The 24,935-nt window shown below is 42.6% G+C and overlaps 1 protein-coding gene across 1 annotated transcript in view; it reads left to right on the top strand.

Moving 5' to 3' along the window:
• The window catches only part of SIAE (sialic acid acetylesterase), a gene marked incomplete at both ends in the record, with an annotated part of 33,735 nt that extends 9,699 nt beyond the window's left edge, over positions 1-24,036 (top strand). The window contains 8 exons of the mRNA XM_084249926.1: positions 2,358-2,533; positions 9,595-9,733; positions 10,614-10,791; positions 12,146-12,255; positions 12,770-12,903; positions 20,732-20,889; positions 21,893-22,085; positions 23,782-24,036. Of these exons, the coding sequence (XP_084106052.1) occupies positions 2,358-2,533; positions 9,595-9,733; positions 10,614-10,791; positions 12,146-12,255; positions 12,770-12,903; positions 20,732-20,889; positions 21,893-22,085; positions 23,782-24,036 (1,343 nt within the window). The remainder of the gene's footprint in view (positions 1-2,357; positions 2,534-9,594; positions 9,734-10,613; positions 10,792-12,145; positions 12,256-12,769; positions 12,904-20,731; positions 20,890-21,892; positions 22,086-23,781) is intronic.
• Positions 24,037-24,935: the final 899 nt, after the last annotated feature.

Below are 24,935 nucleotides of genomic sequence, written 5' to 3'. Positions count from 1 at the left end.
TCAGTTTTGGTGAGCCCCACAGTAGCCAGCTGACCCTAACCTGACAGCCCAAGCAAGGCCTGATCAGTTCTCCTTGTGAAATGTGGTGGCTTTTGCCTGTACAATCTCACTTTTGCCTTCAGTCTGAGAAACAGTCTTCATAGGGGCTGTTCTTCTTTGCATAGCCTCATATAGGTGTGCGTATGCATTGCTTTAAATGAGTCGCTTCTGAGGTAGACTCTTAGTAACCTCTTTGTAGGGGATTTGATTTCCCTTGCCTTGCCTGGCAGTTAATTTCACTTAACACTCATTATTGTGTCAGAGTTAATTTTTCTTTTATCAAGTCGGAGATAAAGAGAGTTAGAAACTAAAAGAACTTGAGGACTAGCACAGAAAGAAGGTCTTTGAGGAAGTTGAACAGTTTCCTTGGGAGAGTAAGTTCTTGGAAATAAGGCCATGTCTTGATGGCTGTTTTCCTTAGACTCTCTAAGCCCTGGTGGGACCTAGGTCTCTGGCTGTAGTAGGATGACATTGCCATGTTTTGTCCAAATATCTCCCCTTCCCCTGATAGGCATTAGGGCAGCAAAACTTCAGAAACAGTGATAGTGAAGGTAGTTTTCTTCACCAGCCATTTTGTCAGGATTGAGGCTGAGTGTGACTACTTGATTAATAACAGTGAGTAGGAATAGTTTAGTAGTAGAAGGCTTAAAATATAGTGATTTCCTAGGTCTTCTGGGGGGTTATTCTGCTCATCAGAGATGAGTAATGTTGATGGCAGAAGGACAGAGCTCCAGTAAGAGATGTCAGTACAAGAAGCCTGGAAAGACCTTGGCAAGACTGTCATTGGGACAGATTGCGGTGTCTGCCTGCTCAGAAGTGTGAGCCATACGGAGCACATCACACCTGTGCGACTCCATCTGTACTGAGCTGCCCACTGTTTCCAAAACAGTGATTTTTCTGCTTTAGGTGAATTATACATTTAATATGTTGATGTCTGACTATTGATGTTATAAAAACAATAGTGAACATTTGATCCTGGGCTTCATTGACCTCTTAGGGATGGGAGGAGCAAGCTCAGCTGTGCTTTTGAGAGGAAAAAACACCTACCCTTTCCCTGATCCCTTGGGGCCTTTGGACATAACCCTGAGGCTCTGATTGTTCATTTCTGGCCTGAGCTGCTATGGTGCATGTAAACTTGTCAGGCTTGTTTCACTTTTGCTGATTAGAAAGAGCTTATCACAGTATCTAGAACGTAGTAGGCACTTGGACAGCATCTTTATAATTATTACTTTTTATAGGTTGGTCTAATAACTTCAGGATGATCCACTTCTCGTTTTTACCATTTTTTCCCTTTTAATTTACATTGATCTGATGAACATACATTATAAGTCATTTTGTATCTTTGGCATTATGCCAAGAATGTTTATTTTAAAATGATTGTTTCTTTATTTATTTAATCTATTTTCTCACTCTCATTTTTTTTTTTTGTCAACTCTGTTCATGTTGTTTGGTTCTTCTAGGGATAATTTTACCATTTTCAAGATATTTTCTTTAAGTTTCCGAGTATGATGTTGGCAGCGGTGGTGGGATGAGTGGGTGAGAGGTAGGAAGGTGGTAGGGGGGTGGTTCCTAAGGAATATGCTTTGAATTTCTGAAATAGGGTCTTGGATAGCTTTTCATCTCCCTAATTGAGTCCGAGAAGCGTTAAGTTTACGAAATAACTGTGAAAATAATTAATTGGGCAGGCCTAAATATCTTCACAAAGAGATTAATTTATATCCTCCGGCTACTTTTTTACCTGTCAGTTTCTCCTCTCACCAACTATTGACAGACAAACCCAGAGCCAGGTGGTATCAATCCTTGGTAGTATCATGGAGAGGGGCTGGGGCATCCATGACAAGGATGATACCATTAGTAAGGGAGGTTTCCTATTATTAATTATTTTCTCTAACTAACCTGTGCTCACGTTTGGTTGGATAAGTATAAGCTAGTTTGGAGCACTGTATAAATCTGTTTTATTCCATTAACATTGACATTTGGATAGCATAATAGGAATGACTACTTAATGTTTTGGATTAAATGCTCTTAAATTTTAATCTCTGTATATTTTGGTCTATTATCATTTAGGATTATAACTGGGTAATTTGTTTTTCTTTAGTTAAAAGTAAGGAGGGATTGGTGCAGATTAAGGAGAGAAATGCTTCTGCTTTCATTGTTTCTATTTACTTGTCTGAAGTCTTCCAATCTTTGTAGCTTGAATTTATTCTATCACAGAGGATGGGGATAACCACAAAGGAGTATGATGCATGACTGGATTGGGCTATACTTTAATTTATTAACTGATTGATTAATACCTCTGAATCTTGTTATGATTTCAGCATACTCAAGTGCCTGGATGGTGGTATTAGATCCCATGAAGCCTGGTGGACCTTTTGAATTGATAGCACAACAGAGTTTTGGCTGGAAAAACTCCACCCTGAAAGTTCATGATGTCTTATTTGGAGACGTCTGGCTTTGCAGTGGGCAAAGTAACATGGAGATGACAGTTTCACAGGTAATTTACAGGATCTTGGGAATAATAAATAATGTTGATGATAAAGAAGAAAAAGAAGAGGAGGAAGGGGTCAAGGCAAGGATGGGAAAGCAGAAACCTACTGTTTTTTTGTTTTTAACCAGGGGCCAAGTTCTAAGTACTTTCATGTATTAATTAATTTGATTAAGCAACTTTAGGACAAGTGCTGTTATTCCCATCTCACAGATGAGGAAACTGGCCCACTGTAGTTAAATTACCTGCTTAAGGTCACACAGTTAATAATGGAGCCAGGAAATGGTCTGGTTTTGTGCCCCAGAGCCTGCTTGCTTAATTACAACCAGTGTACTCTTGAGTGCCCAGCATTGTTTTCTGACATTTCTGGGTTAAAGGAAGAAGCTGAGTGGAGATGGTATGGTAGTGGAGATTTCATGTCAAAAGTAGATTATCCTTCCTTTTGATTATCTTAGAAGATGGATTTCTGTAGAGGGTCAAGGCAATTAGATTTTGTTTTACTGCTGAGCAGCTAATATGCGATATGTTTTCTGTTGTCATGGAGATTTAAAAAAAATTAAGACTAAGTGTGGGCTTTTCTTTTACTACTTGTATGACTTGGAGTATATCACCTGGTATTTCAGAAACTTTGTTTTTAAAAAAAATTGTGGTAAAAATGATTGTGAAATAATATTTATCATTTTCATCATGGGTATGTACACAATTCAGTGGCATTAAATACAGTGTCCAGCACCATTATTTATACTCAGAACTTTTTCATCATCCCCACATAAACTCTGTACCCATCGAACAGTTCCTCCTTTACCCTTCCCTCCACCCCTGGTAATATGTGTTCCCTCAATGAGTTTACCTACCTATTTTAGATACCTAATGTAGGTGCCATTACAGATATCTGTTCTAGTCCCTGCTTTCAATTCTTTGAGTATATATCCAAGTGAGTGAAATTGTGGGTCATCTGTCAGTTCTGTAGTTAACTTTTGAGGAACCATCAAACCATTTTCCATTGGATTCTATCACTTTATGCTGACACCAGCAACATGCAAAGATGCTCGTTTCTCTACATCCTTATTAATGTGTGTGTGCTTTTTAGTATAGCCATCTTAATACATGTGAAATGGCATCTTTTTTTGATCCCATTTTGGGATTATGACCATCTGAGTAGGTGTGACGTGGCATTTATTGTGGTTTTGATTTGCATTTCTCTAATGACTAATGATGGTCAGTATTGTTTCATGTGCTTACTAGCCATTTGCACATCCTCTTTGGAGAAATATCTATTGAAGACCTTTGCCCAATTTTGAATTTAATTTTTTGTTATTGAATTGTAGGAATTTTTAAAATATAATCTATATATTAGTTACTGGTCAGATACATGATTTACAAATATTTTCTCCATTCTGTAGGTTGTCTTATTTCTTTCTTGAGGAGTGTCCTTTGATAACACAAAAGTCTTATTTTGTGTTGGATAAAGTCTTTGATAAAGTCTTATTTTTATTATTTTATTATTTTTATTTTGTTGTTTATACTTTCCGTGTCATAGTCATGAAATTTGTGTCAAATCCAATGTCATGAAGATTTTCCCCAATGTTGTCTTAAAGTTTAGCTTAAGTTTAGATCTCTGATTTTTTTTTTGAGATAATTTTTATATATTGTACAAAGGTTAGGGTCTAACTTCATTCATTAGCAAGTGGAAATGTGATTTTCCCAGCACCGTTTGCTGAAAAATCCTGTCTTTTCCCCCATTGAATGGTCTTGGCACTCTTATCAAAAATCAGTTGGCCATATAAGGGCCTCTCAAGCTATGGCCAGCCACTGCAGCATGAGTTTGTTCGATCCCTGGCCAGGGAGCTAACCCACAGGGTGCAGCAGGCCTCTCCTCTCTCACCCACTGCTCCCCTCAGCAGTGTATTTCAGAAGATTCTCTTCTTCTTGCTCCCCACTGTCTCTGATAAATCCTCTTACCCCCATGCCTCTAGCCTACATCCCAATTCTTGTATGCATAAATAAATAAATCTTTTTAAAAAATCATTTGGCCACATATATGAGGGTTTACTTCTGGGATCTCTGTTATGTTGCAATGACTTATAGGTCTTTTATGGCAGTAACATACTGTTTTAATGTCCACAGCTTTAAGCTAAGTTGCAAAGTATGAGTCTTCCAACTTCATCTTTTTCCAGATTGTTTTGGCTATCAGGGTCTTCTGCACGGCCTAAATTTGAGGTATTTCTCTTCCATTTCTGCGGAAATGGCTTTTTGAATTTTGATAGGTTTTGTATTGGTATCAACTCTAACACAATAACAGTCTAGACCAGAAAGTGAATTTCTGTATAGGGTATGAGAGGGATTAGTTTAATTCTTGGGACCTCAGAATCAGCATCATTTCATTTGTTTAGTGAAAACAATCTGATTTAAAAATAAAAGGGAGAACATTCATAGAGGTATTTAAATTCTGGGCGCAGACATGTATCTCCCATCTTGCCCCTTGCTCCCTTGCAGGGTATTTCAATAAACCTACCTTTTCTATTAAAAATAAATAAATTCTGTAAGCTTAAAATTTTATTGGAAGATTAATATGTATTAAGTTCTTTGGCATATTTGAAATTAGGATGTATATTCTTCGCTTATTTATATGTTCTGATTTTTCTATAATTAGTGTGGAATATCTGTAATTTTTAAAATAAAGTTATAAAGACAGGAAATTGATATTGACTTAATCTCTTCAATATCATAGCCCCAGTTTACAGGTAAAGAAGCACATTATATCAATAAGAAGCTTAGGAATCTACTCTTTGAGTTGGTGATTGAAATTAATATGTTCTGTAGACTTTGTTTCCTTTAATAGAGTAAGATCTTGAAAAGATGATTGTCTTTAGTTCCTTTCCTTAAGACTCAATTTCCTCTTGAGTTGATTTTTATTTTTCTGCCTTTCTTTCATTATCTACATTTTCCTCTTTGAGAAATATTTTAATTTGAAATTTAAGAATCTCAACCACTAGACCATGCTCTTCACAAACTTCTTTCCCTGAAACATTTGTACATTGAGTCATTTCACATACTTTATGATTTCTTGTTTTGCTTCTATAGCTTCTACCCCTTATAGCTTTTCTTTATTTTTTTCTTTTTTTTAACTGGTCACAAAGTAATGCTACTAAAAGGATCCTCCTCTGAACATATCCACTTAATCATTTGTTTTCTAATTAAAAAAATCTAAGTTCTTAAAAAAAAAACTAAGTTCTTGTAATGTCTTCTTTAATATTTTATTTACTCTTGCTTCCTGCCTTATTTAACTATGTGGAAGCCTTTTGAATATAAATGTTTATTAGACTTAATTTTAACTGGTTTCTCTATTAGAATAAGTGAATGAAGGAAAATTGAAGTTTTATCTCTGACAAGAAGAATGGTTTTGTTTAGAAGTGAGATTACTGTTAACTCATCAAGGAAAACAGTACTTTGTATTGTTTTTTTTTTAATGAATTATTTTAATGTATATAATTCTTACATCATTTTTCATTTTTGCATAATGTATGCATTTTCATTTTGGTTATATTCCCCATACAATTCCCACCCCCTTTTTCTGACCCTAATCCCTCTTCTCCCCCTGCCGCCTACTGTAGTGTATCTCTGGTCTATAGTTGCTTGTTGATTTTGATTTTTACTTTCTTGTAATTAATTACAGTTTCTTGTTTGCACAGAAAAGCAGGGACCAGATCTATTTGTATCTATCCAGTCAGGTTCTCAGTAGTAGTCTATGCCAGGGGATCCCGTCCCATTTTCTGTCAAACTCAATCTGATTTGATTAAGAGTGAACATATTCTTTTTGCCCAGGATTTACTCATAAGCATCTTCTGTGTTCAGCAAGGCTACAAGCTCTGAGATGTAGAGAAATAGTAAAATGATAACATTTGAAACAACCAAGTGTTAATTTTTAATTTTTTTTTTTGTTTAAAATCATGCACTTAGTTTGCAAGACAGCATTTTAGGTGCTGACATTACTAAAAGTCAAGTTTTTTAGTCTCATGACACTCTTTAGAACTTTATTTTTTCATCAAAAGGATGGTCTACACAATCCCTACCCCCAGACCTACACAAACACACACATAAACAGAGTCTGTCTCTCTTTGCCCTTCCCTCCCTCCATGTGCCTTTTCTGGAGTTAATCTTTCCACTTTAACCTACCACTCTTCACATTCAAATGAAGGAAATGGCAGATTGTGTGCCCATCTTGTTGTTAGGGTAAAGTGGAATTTTAAAATTGAGTGTTATTTATAACACTGAGTGAGATGTTTATAAATGGAGAAGAGTCTAAATGTTCATCTGTTGCCTCCTAAGTCAGGGTAGGTCTTAAGATTTGGATATTTCAAAGAGTTAGCCTCAGAAGATGGCCAATGTCAGACAGGAAGGCCAGGTATCAAAGTCCCCACTGTATGTCACCGGTGGAGAAGTTCAAATTCAGAAGAGAAGGGATGGCACCACATTAACAATGAACGATTCACAGGCAGCTGGTTTATCTGTCGTCATTACCTCAACTCTAAAATATGTGTATTGTGCTGTAGTTGGGGTGAAATAATTCACAGAATCCCAGATCTTTCGCGTTTCCCTGTGTTCTTTAGCATGTGTGTACACGTGCACACACACATGCACACACACGCTCGGGTCTTTCATGCTCTCTCATGAAGACCCCATGCCAGGATTCTCTGAGGAAATAGATTCTTGATGTTTCTTCATTAATTCAAGAATGTGGTATAAAGGTTACAAAATGAGCACTGGTGAGCAGCTGCTGTGATGGTGACCGGTCGCTCCCTGGAGACGCCATGGTGCTCTCTCTCAGCCGCTGCTGCCTTAATGACTTCAAATACCTTCGTATTCATTTACATCCTCATTTGAATAGTTGGTAGAAAAATAATTACACTGAGGTGTTTGATGAGATGAAATTTGATCTTAGCAGATGGAGTAAGGCTTCCCCTTTCATCAGCTGGGAAACCAAGTGTCATTTAAATGAAAATCTTCCTGAAATCTCTTTATTCCTAAGTTTGCTGTCAATATCTCCCGGGAAATGCTTCCATCCGAAAACGCCTGGTGATATTGGGCCAGGATACCAATTGTAGGAGTAATTGTTATCAGATATGGCAAGAATTTCCCCCCACCCTCAATTTTGTTAACACTTTCTGTGGCTTTCAAGTTTTGCTTGAAATGATACACAAAGGTGAGTTGGAAAATGGAGTTTTTCCCAGCCAGTGTTTAGGATGCAGTTCCGGGTGCTTGTTAACTATATAGGAGAGAACCAGGCACCCACGCCCTTTTGACCTTGAGCTGCCTACTGTGTTAGCAATGGATCTAAGGCAGTGGCGTGTTCACCCAGACTGCCTCCCCAAGCTGGCATCTCGCTGCCACGAGGCACTTGAGTTCCCAGCCAGTGCGGAAGCTGGTGTGGGTGGGAGAATGAAAGCGTTTCATCCACTGTTTCCATGGAAGCAACATACAATCCTTAGTACTTACTGCAGAACTGAATTTCAAGGGAGGTGACTTTTTACAGGTACTTGCTACTGAAAAATAATTTCCCGGCCAGAATGTGCTGTGAGTGTATTCTCCTGCTCCTACTCTTTAATGTTTATTTCGCGTTCAACTTGCCAGGCAGGATCCAGAACACATGGGTCTGGACTTCCTTTGGAATTTTCCTGAGACCATATGCAGTCTCCGTCTTAATCGTGGGAAGACCAGTAACCCTGACAGGCTGGAGCTGCTGCTGCCCAGGGCGCAGTGCAGGCTGGGCCTCCCATTGTGACCAGGACAGCCATGTCATTCGCATCTGGCCATCTTATTGGCCACAGCAGGCTCAGTGGCAAGTCCAAAAGGCAATTCCAGGGGCAGCATATTTCAATGAAATGCTCTGTGGGAGCACTCTGGCTGCTCATCTTTTTCTCTAGCACTGTGGGCTGGAGGGCCAGCTGTATTCTCTGTGGTGGGTGGGTGGGAACTCGAGGCAGCTGCGCACTCTGTGGCTAGCGGCCAATGGAAAGTGTCCCAGCCTCCTGTGCCTCTTGCTGGGGCAAGCTTGTCTCAGCTGGAGCTCTTGTTCCCTAAGGCCAGTGATAACCCTTCTTCCCGATGCTCCTGTTAGCCCTTTGTTTTGGGAAAACTGGACTAGTCCAGGGGGATAGAGAGAAGGCAAGTGAAAACAAGCACAGAAATAAAAAAGCAAAATAACACATTTATGATACATTCTTTTTTTCTTAAGAAAAGAAAAATACAACTAAAAAGTCAGCGTTGAAAGAAAGCGCTCACAGACATTTGGTGTTTAAGAGGACTAACAAAAAATGGTGTGCACACATGCTCGTCCTAGAAAACCCGAAGCCCTTCCTGTCATTCTCTTGGCAACTGATGAGGTTTTATAAAGGGATTCGAGAAACAGTGATGTGTCTTCGGGTGGATCCTTGTCTTTGTCTGACTTTTGGGACTGTTGTCAGCAGTTACCCTCAAGGCTACCTTTCAAATCACCACACCCCCCCACACTTTTCTTTGCCAGGGCCTGGGTGAGAATACAGGTGTTTTGAGGATGATTTCCATTTGTTTCAGTAGTTCAGCAATTGTTTCTCGGGTGTGTTTCTTTTGAATATACTCTTATGTGCTCTGAATTACACCAGTCTACTTCACCATAGGCTTGTCTGGCTCTAGTTTTAAAAGAAGTCATTGTTAGGGCTTCATGTCATCAGATACTTCGTCCTAAGAAGTATTATGCTTTCAAAATACCACAGTGGTCCAGTTGGTACTCAGTCTTCCTTTAGTCTAAACCAGACCTCAGCTCTTCTCATCCAATACAGACTTGCTGCATGAGGTCATAGTTTTCACATGCCTCAGCTTCTCTGGGGCCACGATTCATCCTGGTCTCTGTTGGTCAAGGTGCATCAGGGTGACTTAGTCCAGCCCATCATTGGTTCTGGTTATTCTTTTGATCTTGGTATTTTGAAGACTCAGAAAGCACTCAGGAGGTTGGCGGTGTTGACTAAGAGGCAGTGGGTAGTTGACCAGGTACCAGGCTGGTGTAGGAAATGACATTCCCATTTCTTTTCTAGATATTTAATGCTACACAGGAGCTGTCTGACACTGCTGCCTACCAGTCTGTCCGCATCTTCTCCGTATCTCTCCTTCAGGCAGCGGAGGAGCTGGAGGATCTGTCTATGGTGGACTTGGACTGGTCTAAGCCCACCTCGAGTAAGTGATGTCGGCACCATGTGCCCTCTCTTTTACAATGGGCTAGTGTCCTAGGCAGAGTCTGTTATCCTGAATTTGGTTCTGATCTGCTTATTGTCAGTCAAGCCTTGCTGTATTCATTTCTTAGTAACTCTCTGCCCCATTCCCAATGGCGACCATTTCACTCATTTCTTCCCAACATTCCCCCAGGCACCTTCCATCTTGCTCTGAGCTGATGACTCCCTCAACTTCGCTGCCCCCACAGAGGCCATTCCGCCAGCATCTCTCTCCAATACTTCCATGCTCTATTCTTTTCTCTTCTTTATTTCTGTGTTAGAGCACAGCTGGTATCCTTTTAGGGCTAACCCTACTATGGGCTCTTTCTGAGGACGAGTGTTAATGGTACTAGATTCTCAAGGACCCATAAGTGATGGAGAAACCTGCATGCCCTACCAGAGAGCTTTGACTCTGATGATAAGTCCTATGTTTTGGAGGTCTTAGGGGCCTCCCTGGTGGCGCAGCGGTTGAGCGCTGGTTTGTGAAGCTGCCTGCAGCCTCTGCGATGCCGGTTCAATCCCCAGCTGCTCCCCGGCCACCGGAGGAAGGTCCCGCATGGCGCACAGACCTCTCCTGCTGCCCGCTGCTCCCCTCAGCAGTGTACTTTGGTCCTTCTGCCTGCTCTGCTCCCTGCTCTGGCTCTATTGGGTTCTCTCACCCTCCTGCGCTTCTGACTGTACCCAGTGTTTGTATGAATAAATAAATAAATAAATCTTTGAAAAAAAAAAAAAAAAAAAGCAATGTAAGGGATGACCTACCTCCTCACCAAGACCCATCTCATAGCCACAGTTTGTATCCATCTCCTTTTTCCTTGACTCTTTCTTTTAACTGTTTCTCTGAACAGAGAACTTGGGCCATGGAAATTTCGAGTACATGTCGGCAGTGTGCTGGCTCTTTGGGCGTTACCTGTATGACACTCTGCAGTATCCCATTGGGCTGATTGCCTCCTCCTGGGGTGGGACACCCATTGAAGCATGGTCATCTGAAAGGACACTGAAAGCCTGTGGGATCTCTGGGAAAAGGTAAGAAAGCACCCTCCAGTCTGGAAGAAAACTCACCAGGAAATTCAGTGAGAGACCAGTATCATGGTCTGCCTTCCAAAGTCAGGTATATGTGAATGTCCAGATATTTAGTGAATGCCTGTAACTGTTCCATGCACAGGTGATATGTTATTTTTACTGTTATCACCACTACACTCATCTAAGAATAGTTCAGCAAACAATTGTGATCCTTTTACTTAATAATAATAGGTAATGCCACTGAAAGCTTCCTATATACCAGATAGGTTGTGTACTTTATTATGTACATTACTTTATGTTGTACTCACAACATTCTCTTGAAGTGTAAATACCATAAACATACTGTGGGTGAAGGTGCTAAGTCTCGGAGAGGTTTAGTGACTTGCTCATGGATCCCACTAGTAAGTGGCCAAGTTTGGCCTCAGCATCTGTGCTTTTAGCCCCTGTGTTCTGTTGCCCACAAGAATAAGCAGTCTAACAGGAAGAACAAATGTACGTGTAATCCAAGAAATACCTTAGCATACTGATTCTGAAAGCACACTTAGAAAAGCTAGATCAGAAAGAATACTTTTTGGGTATGAGGGGAGTGTAGGGCTAGTTATTGAAATCCTGCTACTAATATTAACAGAGATTACCAATATCTAAACTGCTTTCACAGAAATTGCCTCATTAATTCTGGCATGAGGGTGGACTTGTGCTCTGAGTGTAGCTTAGGGAAAGGCTTGTCTGTGGGGAGTGAAGATGTCCAACTTTGGACAGAAGAATGGCCTAATGTAGAGCAGGAGGGATCTAAAGCCAGGTTTCCCACGTCTGGGGCCACGGGCGGGACAATACCCAAGAGTGTGCCGAAGCGAGTATTCTTACGTGCATCTGCTAAAAGTGTAAATTCGTACACATATTTGACACAGAAATTTAGGGACACATTCAAAGCTTTGGAAAAAAATTTGTCTTTTGACCCAGGAGTTTCATTTCTGGCAATTTATCTGAAGGAAATAATTAAGCTTGTATGCAAAAATTAAGCTATATGGAAGGTAACCATGGCATTGCTTATAAAAGTAAAATGCTTTAAAAAGTCTAAGTATCTGCTGAATACTAGTTCAATACATGTATTGGCTAAAGGAGACTCATAACACACCCCTTCTCTGGTTTTGATGGCCTTGTCTGGAAACTGGGATGACATACTTGTAACTCACAAAAGCTGATGGATGCACGTCTCCTGGGGAGAACCTGGAGGTGAAATTTGGAGGGGTTCAGTTTAATTCTGTGACGATTTCATTAGCAGTGTACCCTTGGTTCGGTATCAGCACCGCGCAGCTGCCAGCTCTCTCCTGATACTGATGCCTCTTGTTGATTTCAGGTCCACTTCATCTAGTTCTGTACGTGGTCCCCATACTTCCTCTGTCCTCTGGAATGCCATGATCCATCCACTGCATAATATGACTCTGAAAGGGGTGATCTGGTACCAGGGTGAGTGTCCACATGCTATTGCTCCACCGTATTAGTTAATTTTTGCTGCATAAGAAACCACCCCAAAAACTGGAAGTTATCAGGGCAGTTTTTCCGAATGGGTTGATTTGGCTCATTTCTGTTGGGTTCTGTTATGTGCGTTTGGCAGGTATGGTGGCTGGTGACCTGGGATGGCTTCTCCTTCATGTCTGTTGACTGGGGGCTACATGCTGGGGTGTCACACTTCTCATGTGGCTTTTCCTCATTCAGTGAGCTAGTTCAGATTTATTATCAATTGCACAGCAGTCTCAGGCTCCCAGGTGTATCACGAAGGAGCAAATGCCAAAGCTGAAGTCCTTTTCAAGCCTCTGCTTGTATCATGCTTGCCGAAACTATGGGCTCAAGCAAGTCACAAGGCTGGTCAGAGACCACAGGAAGGCCCACTAAGGGCATGGATAGGGGTTGGAGAGTAATGTGTGGCTGTTTTTGTGATATACCCCAATACCTCTCATAATTTGGGCCTTTTTTTTTTTAGGGGAGGCCAATATGGGTTTTCACAGGGACCTGTATAATTGCCTGTTCCCCGAACTCATTGACGACTGGCGCCTGACTTTCCATCAAGGCTCCCAGGGACAGACAGCGCGTTACTTTCCTTTTGGATTTGTCCAGGTATGTGCCGAGAGGAGGTTTGTGGGCATGAGTGTGGAAGTGTATGGTTGAGATCTCTTCTTGGGAATCCATATTCCTTTCTTTGCTCTCAGCTCCTGCCCGCTGAGGTAGGACTTCATTTATCTGAGCTCACTGACGGTACAATTAAATCTTTTTAAAAGGTCAACAAATAACTAATGTATTTTCTTATTAAAAAACATGATATGGCCATTAAAAAATATTTAAAGGTAAGCAAAAAAAGAGATACTCAAAACACTTAAAATCCCACAATCCAGAAATCAGTACTTTTTCTGTTCATGTATTTTTGGAATAGGCTCTGCATCATACCTTACACCATATCTTGCTTTTTCCTTTGTGTCATATTGTGACACAATTTATAATGATGGAAGAGTATTTTGACTTTCGACTGTGTTATCCATAGTTAGGTACTTAGGTTGCTTAGGACATTTTGCTTTTGCAAGCTGTGGCATGTTTATCTTTCTTGCAGCTAAATCATTGCATACAGACTTGATTATTTCCATAAGACAAATTCCCAAACGTGAAGTAGCTGGGTTAAATGCAGACTCTTTAAGACTTGGAAACATATTCTCTAAGTTTCACTCTACAGATTTATGAATTTTTATAAATCAATACTCTCCGCAACTCTGTGTGAGAATGTCCACTTCCCGCTCTCCCTGACTTGGGGGTGTTCTTCCACTGTCAAGAACTAACCGTGGGCTCTCATTCCTAGCCCACTGCCTGTGCTGTATGCCTGGAACAGTCTTTCTCAACTTTCCTGTCTAACTTTTCATCATCCTTTAGGTCTCATTCAGCCTAAATTTCTGTTAGAAGCCTTCTGTGACTCTCCAGAATCTGGGAGAGAGCCCCTTCCCCAGTTACTCTCCTCTTTATTCATAGGCAGTTGTGTACAAGACCATCTTTTTGGGGAACACATTATATAACCTCATAGGTTGGCACTCATTAAATGTGACTGAACAGGGCCTCCCCGGTGGCGCAGCGGTTGAGCGCTGGGCTGCGAAGCTGCCCGCAGCCTCTGCAGTGCCGGTTCTATCCCCAGCTGCCAGGCGAGGGTCCCACATGGCACGCAGACCTCTCCTGCCGCCCACTGCTCCCCTCAACAGTGTATTTCATCAGACTGCCTGCTCTGCTCAACCCTCTGGCTCTGGTGGATTCTCTCACCCTCCCGCGCTTCTGACTGTACCCAGTGCTTGTATAAATAAATAAATAAATCTTTAAAAAAAATGAGACTGAACACAAAAGGAAAAATATATCAAGGAAAACCATGCTTTTGGTGAAAATTCAAGAGGCATTTCATGATAACATTATATAAGCGTCATTGAAAATCAACATGTGTGTGTACTACATTAAGTTCACCACTGAAAGTCCAATTTATCCTTCACCATGCAGTTGTCCCCTTAGTCTTGATTTACTCATCCCCAAGACTCTTCCCGCTTCCCTGCTGGTAACCACTAATTGGTCTTATAGTCTAAACATTTATTTTTGTTGTATTTAGTTCATCTGTTTGTTTGTTTTCTCTACATACTGCATATGAGCAAGAAACTAGTTTTTTTTTTTAAAGATTTATTCATTTATTTGTTTGTTTGTTTGTTTATACATACAAGCACTGGGTACAGTCAGAAGCGCGGGAGGGTGAGAGAATTCACCAGAGCCAGAGCGGGGAGCAGAGCAGGCAGAAGAACCGAAGTACACTGCTGAGGGGAGCAGCGGGCGGCAGGAGAGGTCTGCGCACCATGTGGGACCCTCCTCTGGTGGCCAGGGAGCAGCCGGGGATTGAACCGGCGCTGCAGAGGCTGCGGGCAGCCTCGCAACCCAGCGCCCAACTGCTGCGCCACTGGGGAGGCCCAAGAAACTACTTTTAATTAGGTGCAACTAGTCAGAAATATTCTTCTCTTAGCCTTGCTAGAAGGAATAAATATATTTAACCAAGTTCATAATTGACTTGCCTCATGTGTTCATAGGACTCCTGCAAGACCTAGATTTTTTAGCAGGGTGGTAGTTCTGACTTTTCTGGAACATGGGCAATACAACCAGTGAGGTTTGTGAAAACAAGGTCCGATTCACAATAATAATGGAATAGCTGTAACAGCTGAGTTGGATGTAAGCCTTTCGGCCATCTGACTGTGCTTGTCACACACACCCCTTCTCGCCACGCTCCTGTGTTCTCTGCCTTCCATTTCACCATGCTTTCTTTGGATAAAGATTTTTAGAGCTCTCCTTCCCACTTATCATTTCTTCATGATCATTTTTTCCTTCTTTCTTATGTTTGACTTTGAAACAAGATTATTCTGCTCATTATTTTCAAAATAGCAACTTCTGTCACAGATTCTGTATTATTGCTGGCAGGAAATACATTTGGCCTTTTCAGGTACTTCTTTGTGTTTCTTTACCTGTGAACATGGTGATTTGAATGTGACATCAGGAAATTCAAACCAAAAGTTTGTGCTGAAGGCTTACTGTGTGCCATGAGCTGTGTGAAGTGCTAGAAAGGGGGGGCTGGTCCTTGAATGTAGGCTGAGTCCCCTTGCCTCTGGGTTTAACTATCACCACCAACATATGTAGGTGGATTACTTGTAGAAAACTGGAAACAAAAAATACACCTTCAGTGGGATAGATGCCAGATACAAAATCCAAATAACACAACATACTGGTTTTGAGTAGATCTGTATTCAGATCCACTCTGATTCTTTAGCTGTGTGATTCTGAATAAGATACTGTTGTTTGTTATTTTAAGCATTGATTGAGTTAATCTATGTAAAACCTGGCACATGTTGGTAATATTAGTGTTTGTTATGATTAGTGAGAGAAGCCAGAAAGCCTGGAGGGACAGTTGGTCTCTAAAGAAAGATGAATTGAATTTTTAGAGGTGTCGAGTTTGAAACGATGGTTGAAATAACTGGAGCACAGTGAGAGATATAGGACTGAAGATCAGTGGTGAGGCAGGCCTATTTTGTTAGTACCTCAGAGTTATTAGCAGACAGGAGATCTGCAGAGCAGGAGAGAAAGAGCAGGAGGCTGGGCACTGGAGTCCCTCCCTAGTAGTATGCTCCCTAAAAAGGGGTCTGGAGGAACATTGGAACAGACTGCAAACCACAGTGTTATTGGAAAGTCACGTGAATGTGGCCACTTTCATTTTTTTTGACTATTACATTGCCTTCACTAGTAGCACTACTTCTACTCATCACTGTGGGAGACTGAATGGAACCCTATTCTGGCAAATTAGGAAAAACACTGATATTTCATTTGGGTTTGGAGTGTGCTTGCACCCCCACGTGGCCAGTATGTAGTAGTGCAATCAGAGAAATAGAGGACAGAATTGTTGCCCCCAAGTCTCAGCAAACTGCCATTTTGAGACAAGTTGGTTGGCCTGAGCGGCCTAACAAGCATTTCTCCTGGTTGTGCTTCAGGCTAGTGCTCGCCCTAAACTCTTTCTGGTAGCTTTGCTGCTGTGAGCCTCATCTTGGCACTGGCTGGTGAACATGGTTCCAGGTTCAGTCTTCTAGCTGATGTGTGGGAAGAAATAGGATTACTCACTGGCTCTTTTTATTCCTACCTTCTAGTTTTCACCAGATTCCATTGTAAAACATCACCATCTTTTATCATTTCATATGTTAAATCTGATTTGCATTTGAGATTTTAACAAGAGAATTGGAAATGTCTCTTAGTTCCATAGCATCTCAGGACTCCTTCCTGCTACAACTGCATCCTCTCCACTTTTTCCCTGATGATTTCCTGGTCTTTACGGAGCAAACCAAGAAGCAAAACATTCCTCTAGTGCTTCATTTGACCATGTTTGTAGGGATAACTAGGCGCTCTTCACAATGGAGCGCCTCTTGATAGGGACTGAAGTTTTGAAATGGAGTCCAAAGATGAGGTGTTTGCTGACCTTGACTGTTCCCCACATTGTGGTTTGACTTAACTGGCTACAAGTAGGGTTCAGAATAAAATGCTACCGAAATCAGAGAACAGGGTGATGTAAACATTGGAGATAGAAGGAAGGACGACATGGTGGACCACGTGCATCACAGTAATAGTGAGGAATCCTTCTAGGGGCCTCTGTCCTTCCCAGGAGTAGGAATCTTTGAAATTTCAGGCTAGGTGGAAGCAAATCCTGTTTTACTGAAGATGTATGCAGACTCTGGCCTCTTCTCACGACTTGTACTGCTCCTACACTATTGTACGCCTCCCTCCTCTCTTCCTTCAATTATTGCCTCTTTTCTGCTCTTCCTGCTGCTACTTTTCTCCCCTTTTGGAGATGCTCAGTGTATCAGCTAAGCTGTTCTTTTGACATGCAAGTCATATCAGAAAGGCTCCAGTGGCTCCTCCATATGGCTGAGGTCCACAAAGCCATACAGGGTCTGCCCTGTCCCCTGTATCCCACCATCTCATCTCCTAGTTTTCTTCACCTCATTTTCTCTACTGCAGTCACCCTGGCTGCCTCATGTTCTTTAAGCACACATGCTCCTCCTTTAGGACCTGTCAATATTTTCCTTCTGCCTGAAAGAGTTTTCTTTAGTCATGTAGTTTTCTATTGCTGTGTAACTACCTACTGTGTATCTAGCAGTAGCTTAAAACACCACCACACACACTGATTGTCTCACTGTTTCTGTGGCGAGGGGACTGAGCTGCCTGGCTTGGCTGAGTCCTCTGCGCAGGGGACTGGAGGTGAGTGCTGGATATCATCGGAGGTGCGGGGTTTTCTTTCAAGCACACGTGGCTATTGGCAGAATTCATTTCCCTGAAGCTGAAGAACTCATGGCAGCTGACTTCTTGAAGGCCACCACGGGTCTCTGATTCTTCCTTCAATGGCTTTCATGACTGGGTTGGGCTCATCACCATTTTTTTTTTTGGCTATCTTGACATCAGTGGAGAAGGTACCTTACAGCTGCAAAATCCCAAGCAGATCATTCAGATGTTACAATCTGAGTGATGGCTCTTATCCTTCTTCTTGTGCCCCATCCATATCCACTTGGCTGCCTAGTTTGTCAGTTTATCCTTTAAATTTCTAACCACCCCATTCCCACTGCTGTACTTGGTTAGATCTTTTTTGCCTGTTTCTGGAAGATTTGAGTAGCTTCTTAACTAATCCGTCTCTCTGCTTTCAGCCTTTTTTTCTTCACAGAACCTTTTGTATGATCACTTGATGACTCTTCTGAAATAGTCCTTTTATCATGTCAGTAACTTCAGTGGCTCTCTAGTTTTTAAATTGAGGTGAAATTCACATAATAGAGCATTAACTATTTTTAAGTGTTCAGTTCGGTGGCAATTAGTACATTCACGATGTTCTGCAGCCATCACCTCTAGGGTGGCTCCCTAGAGCTTATAGAACAAAGTGCGAGTTCTGTCCACACGCTGGCCTCACCATCTTTCTCACCTTGTCTTCCCCCCATAATCCTTCAGCGCAGCTAGATGACTCTCTCTCTCTTACCTTCTTACCTTTGCATCTTAGAAGACTATGACATATAAAATATGTACAGTTCTATTTGTAGTGACATCTCATATTTTCTGTGTCCACTCCAATTTGTTTTTTACATATTCTGAAGCCTTGTTTTCTTATAATAAACTTTGTTCTAAATGTAGAATACTTACCTTCCGTGCCACCAATATAGCATTTAATCTACATTGTTTTTTATGCTGTTTGTTAGCTTTTCTTATGTGTGGGTCTGTCTCCCCAACAAGGCTGTGAAATTACTTGTACAGTTAACTACTGTCATGTCACAGACCCCCTCAGCCATGTGCTCCATGACCAGACATAACGCCTGTTCCTATATGACATGTGTCTGGGGAGCTGAAGGTGGTTGGTTTTGGCTGTCTCCCCTAGGCTCTTTCATCTCTCTGTGGGTCGGCTGTTGGGGGCGCTGCTCCCAACACTGGACTAAACCTATGTCCTTTCCCAGGTTAGTGGGGTAGCGCAGACATGTTAGTCTCCTGGTGATGGAAAAGAGCCACTGGAACCATGAAAGGGGTCCGAGGTCTGGGCTGGACATCGACAACCTGAACTGCTTTTCCAGTGGTTGGCCAAAGCAAACCATGTGGCTGAGCTCAGAATCAAGAGGTGGGGACACACTCGCTTTATGGGGGAAATCACAAGCCAGATGGCAAGAGTGTGTGGCTAGAAGAAACGGAAGAATTGGGGCCCCTGATCCCCTATGCTAAGGGCAGGCTTCTCTCTGCCCTGCCCTGTGTTGTAGGGTGATGAGCTGCTTAATAACATTTCGGCCAGGGCCTCCCCGGTGGCGCAGCGGTTGAGCGCTGGGTTGCGAAGCTGCCCGCAGCCTCTGCAGCACCGGTTCAATCCCCAGCTGCTCCCCGGCCACTGGAGGAGGGTCCCACATGGTGCGCAGACCTCTCCTGCCGCCCGCTGCTCCCCTCTGCCTGCTCTGATCCCCGCTCTGGCTCTGGTGAATTCTCTCACCCTCCCACGCTTCTGACTGTACCCAGTGCTTGTATAAATAAATAAATAAACAAACAAACAAACAAATAAATAAATAAATCTTCAAAAAAAAAATAACATTTCGGCCAATGACAAGCTGTGTTTACATTGGTGGCCCTGGCATTCCTATCGCCCAGGGACATAGCCGTCTGAACATATTGCCATCTAGTGTAGTGAGCTCTCTGTGGCGGTAGCCTCACGCTTATTGTGTTTGTTGCATCTCTTGATAGTATCCTCTCCCCTGGTGCTGGGTTTAATCTCGTGTTGTTTTCATCATCGTGGTGGCCACTGAGTGCACAAATCCACTGCTGATGTTGCACACTCATCCACAGCAAAATTGCCGACCCACATATCTCTGAAAGTATCCCCATGGTTAAAGTAAAGATACCTTCATTGTTTAGTGATGCCTGACTGTATACAGATATATCAGTTACCTATAGCCTTGCAACAAATTGCCCCAAAGCTTAGTGGCTCAAAATCAGCCATTTTATTCATGATTCCATGGGTTGGCCAGGCAGGTCTCAAATGGGGTGGCTTACCTGTGCTCCAGGTGACACCAGCTGGGCTTGCTCACCTCGCTGCCGTGTTGCACTGAAGGACCCAGAGTTCACCACTGAACCCTTGGCTGGGATTTCTGGGGCCTTTAATGCCTCTCTCACCTCATAATCGCCCCATTTCCAAGACCCCTCTCTCTGTATAATTTCTCCAGCAGGGTTGTTGGATTTTTTTTTAAAGATTTATTTATTCATGTATACAAGAACCGAGGTATAGGCCAGATATGCGAGAGGGTGAGAGGATTCACCAGAGACAGAGTGGGGAGCAGAACAGGCAGACTGACTGAAATACACTGCTGAGGGGAGCAGCAGGTGAGACAGGAGAGGTCTGTCGCGCCATGTGGGTATCCCCCCCAGCCAGCTGGTATCGAACCCGTGCTGCAGAGGCTGAGGACAGCTTCACAGCGCTATGCTCAACCGCCTGCGCCACCAGGGAGGCCCTGGTCATTGGATTTTTTTTTTAAGGGTTGTCACAAGGTTCTAAAAGAATGAAGTCAAAGGCAAGAGCTTTGCAAAAAGCAAAGACTCAGGAACAGCACAACATTGCTTCTCTGTTCTTTGGGTCAGAGAAGATCACAGGCTTAGCCTAGATTCAGAGGAGAGATGGACTCCACCTTTCCCATGAGAGCAGCAGCAGAACTCCCTGCAGCAGACGGGATGAAAGGTCTCTGCCCTGGCAGGAAGTGTCATTCTAACTTGGTAAATACTTGTGGAGTGAATGTTTGAACCAAGAATGAAGCAGCAGCAGGGTCTGCTTATGAGAAAGGAACCCCTATAGATTCTGCTGCAATGTCACTCTGACACAGCATTCTCTGTTTTCTAGTTATCTTCGTACTTGCATGGTGCAACCCCAGATGATCAGTGTCCTGAGATCCGCTGGCATCAAACAGCTGACTTTGGTTATGTCCCCAACCAGAGGATGCCCAACACCTTCATGGCTGTAGCTATGGATCTGGGTGACAGAAACTCGCCTTTTGACAGGTACAAGTCCTTCCCGGCTTTGCTTAAACAGCGTTTGCTCTTTGTAGCCTTCTCTCTGATGTTTGCTGTGCGCGAGTAGAGTATGTAGTCTGAGGTTTGGAGCGTAGAAGGATTATCTGTCAATCGTTTATACTGGGATGTGGCAGTAATAAAAAAAAAGCCCTCAACATCTCAATGCCTTGACATAACAAAAGTTTATTTCTCATTCACACTATGTGTCCAGAGATGGTCCACGGAGAGGCTTTGCTCATCAAGGTCATTCATAGATCCAGAACAACAGAGGCTGCAATTGATCTGTGCTTTCTTTCACTCATCTCAGTGTCTCACACTGACATTAAATGCTTCCATCTGGAGGTAGCAAATGCCACTTCCACTCACCTCACATTGGCCAAAACACATGCTCTGGGGAGGCCTAGCTGCTGCTAGAGCCGAAAGTGCTACCAGGGATGCAAAGGAAGAGTGGTGGAATATTTGTGAGCAGCCCTGAGGACTACCCTGCATGAACTTTTAAAATAGGAGGGGATTTCAGATGTGAAAAGGAGACTGACACGTCCTGAGTGTCTGGACTATAGTAAGATCATAAACAAATATTTATTTTTGAATATTTATTGAGTGAATGAATAAAACCTAGAGGAAACCAAATAATGAGCTGCTGATTCTAATAAAAGAAAGGACTTTAATAGTCTTATGAGTTAGCTCTCCTGGTCAGTCAGTGAATCCTTCTTTCTTCCCTCTCTCCCTCCCTCCCTTTTATCTTTTTCATCCAAGTCATCTGTTATTTTGAGGTTTACAGCCCTTAGAAAGAACCAAAGCCCCAGCCGTGGTTACCATTTGCCATGTCTCTTAAGGTGACTCACCACGGATCACTGCCCCTGAGATTCTGTCAACTTGATTTTCACCTCTTCAAGGCACTTTGTATAATAGCCCCCACCCCTGCCCTTTTAAAGATGTGTTTATTCTTGAGCTCAAAGCCAAAGTTCCTGACTAGTTCTTTATCCTGTAGCATCCACCCTCGAGATAAACAGACTGTGGCCTATAGGCTGCACTTGGGGGCACGCGCTGTGGCTTATGGTGAGAAACTGATGTTTCAAGGACCAATGCCTGAGGACATAGAACTCTTGGCTGACAAGGGGCTGCTCAACCTGACATATTCTCAGCAAATCCAGGTGAAGAGGAAGGAGGAGAAGATATTTACGGTGAGAATAACAGAATAAAATAGGGATTCATTTTGTGTTGGGAGTAAGTAAGTGAACCCTTTCTTCCCTTCTTCCCTCCCTTTTATCTTTTTCTTACAAGTCATCTGTTATTCCAAGGTTTCCAACCCTTAGAAGAACCAGAGCCCCATCTATGGCTACCATTTCCTCTTCTCTCCCCCTCTCCTCTCTCCCTCCCCAGGCCCATCTCTTTAATTAATTAATTAATTTTTAAAAAGATTTATTTATTTATTTATTTATACAAGAACCGGGGTACAGGCCAGATGCACGGGAGGGTGAGAGGATTCACCAGAGACAGAGTGGGGAGCAGAACAGGCAGACTGACGAAGTACACTGCTGAGGGGAGCAGCGAGTGAGACAGGAGAGGTCTGCTGCATCATGTGGGACCCTTGCTGGCCGGCCAGGATCGAACCCGCGCTGCTGAGGCTGAGGACAGCTTCACAGTGCTGCGCTTAACCGCCTGCACTACCAGGGGAGGCCCCCATCTCTTTAATTTATAATATTACCATGAGGCAGGTCTTTGTTGGTGGAATCTGAGTTTATCTCAGAGGGGCAAATAAGCAGCTATTAATTCACTTGCTGAGGCAAATTTTGATAGGTCAATGAAAGAAGGAAAAATGAGACCATATTAAAACGATACAAGACCTTGAACGTCAGGTCTTGTCACGGTACTCTGGCTGCTCTTCGCTATGCCTGGACCACATGGCCTTGTGAATATAAACAGTGTCCCCTGTACCATCGCACCAGAGTTGGGGCAGCATTAAATAAATAATGTATAAATAAATAAATAAATATTTAAATAAATAAATTAAATTTAAATAAACAATTTATTTATTTATTTATAAATAAATAAATCTTTTATATGTGGAGGCATTCCTGGATAGAACATAGAAATGAGTGTCTGGGAACCACCAGATCAACTGGTTTGGGGATGTGTGAAAAGAAGTCATTAGGAGAGATGAGAGAATATAAAGACAAACTTTAATTACACAGGAAGTAACCTAGTGTTGTTCCTCCTCCAGAATCCTAACCGTGGTACCCACAGGCCTCAGGTGTTTGTCAGCCCTTACCCCACTTAGCTTTCTGGATGCTGGGTTTCAGGTGAATTCTAGCCCAAGAAGCCACTGCACTCTGATTTCTCCCTCCCCTTTTGTCAGTGCTGGGTGTGCCCGTCCTTCTGGACCCAGATAAGGTTGAGGTACCCCCGTGGGTAGTGGATAATTTACGTTCTCCCCCTGGACTGCTTTCCCACTTGAGAAAGGCCTGTTATCCAGGTGTCTTGCACCCCTTCTTCGTTCTTCAGCTCCTCGGAAGTGCCAGAGCGGTCACAGGAGCTGAATTGCTTGGCTCACTTAGTCCCTGCCTGCTTTGTCATCTGGTGGGAGGGACCAAGCACGAAAGTCCCGGGGAGCCACATGCTCTCTGTGATGGTTTTCTTGTCTCCCTCAGTAATTTAATGGCTTATTTATTGATTTATCTTATAAACATTTATGAACCTATGACTCTGCTGACCAGACCCAATCTGGCCTCAGGGTTCTTTTGGCTCTTGCAGGAAATGGGTCCGTGGCTGACAGTGGCTCCTTCTCTTCCTTTGAGCTTGTCTGCAAGAGCAGTTCCCAGCCTTGTCTGAATGCCTTCTGAATGACTGATCACTCCTATTTTATGATTCTGTTACTAGATCTCATGCTGTGATGACCATCAATGCAAGTGGCTACCGGCTCCCATGGACACTTTCTCCACTCAAACCCTGACCTTGAACGTCAGGTCTTGTCACGGTACTCTGGCTGCTCTTCGCTATGCCTGGACCACGTGGCCTTGTGAATATAAACAGTGTCCCCTGTACCATCCCACCAGTACCCTGCCGGCTCCTCCCTTCTTTGCTCCCCTTGCGAAGCAGATTCCTGAAGAACATGAAAGGTTCCTAAAAATTTAGTTGCAGAATATCTCAGACATAGTGGGGATCCTTCATATTTGGGCATTTAGGAATTTAAATGATGAAAACTTCTGTTTTTAAAGGAAATGAAAGAAAGGTCTCTTTGGACAACTGGCTTACAAATTGTTATTTCTGTATTCTGAGATGAGTCAGGGCTGGCAGGTAAGTGCAGTGCTGGCATTTTGTCCCCTCATTAGGCCAGGACTGGGCTAATTATGAATTGCAAATGAATTGAAGCTAAATGGCGTTCATTTCCGTCATAATTGGGAGTGCAATGTCTGATACTTTTGTTCCCTTACATCCAGAATTGTGGAAACTCAGAGTTGGAAGAGATTTCAAGGCCAAAAAGGCCAACTAGTATTTATGTGTACTTTATAAAATCTGCCAGTTAAGTTTCCATTCTTAACTTCCCAAGTTCTTCCTGTGGTGGAATCATATCCTTCTGTTACACTGCAGTCTTTTGTTTGTGCTGTTGTGCTCTAAACCAGACAATTCCATTCCTCTAATTTAAATAATAATGGGAAAGTTTAAACCAGGAGCACATTACAGGCATTTTGGAAGGTGCAAAGAGACTGCATGACTGGGTGAAGAGAAAGGGTGAGGGGCTGGTGGCTGGTGAAGACACCCAGGCTAGCAGTGACAGGAGTATGTGAGTCACAGGCTTAGAAAACCATGACAATAGAGGGCACTGAGAAGCAAACAGGTCCTTAGAGTTTATGATAAATCTCAGGCTCTTTAAAGTTAAGAGGTTTAAAGGATAATCCAGAAGGAAGAAAAGAGTGGGGCAGAGCTCAGAAAATTAATCTGGATGGGACAAATGTGAAAGGGATTCTGTCTACTAAGAATCATCATGTGGCTTATTGATTGATTAGAAATGGCTAGTGGCACTTAATAATTGT

Source organism: Talpa europaea (assembly GCF_964194135.1).
Source record: "Talpa europaea genome assembly, chromosome: 12".
Taxonomy (NCBI): domain Eukaryota; kingdom Metazoa; phylum Chordata; class Mammalia; order Eulipotyphla; family Talpidae; genus Talpa; species Talpa europaea.
This window is presented reverse-complemented; position numbering and strand designations above follow the sequence as displayed.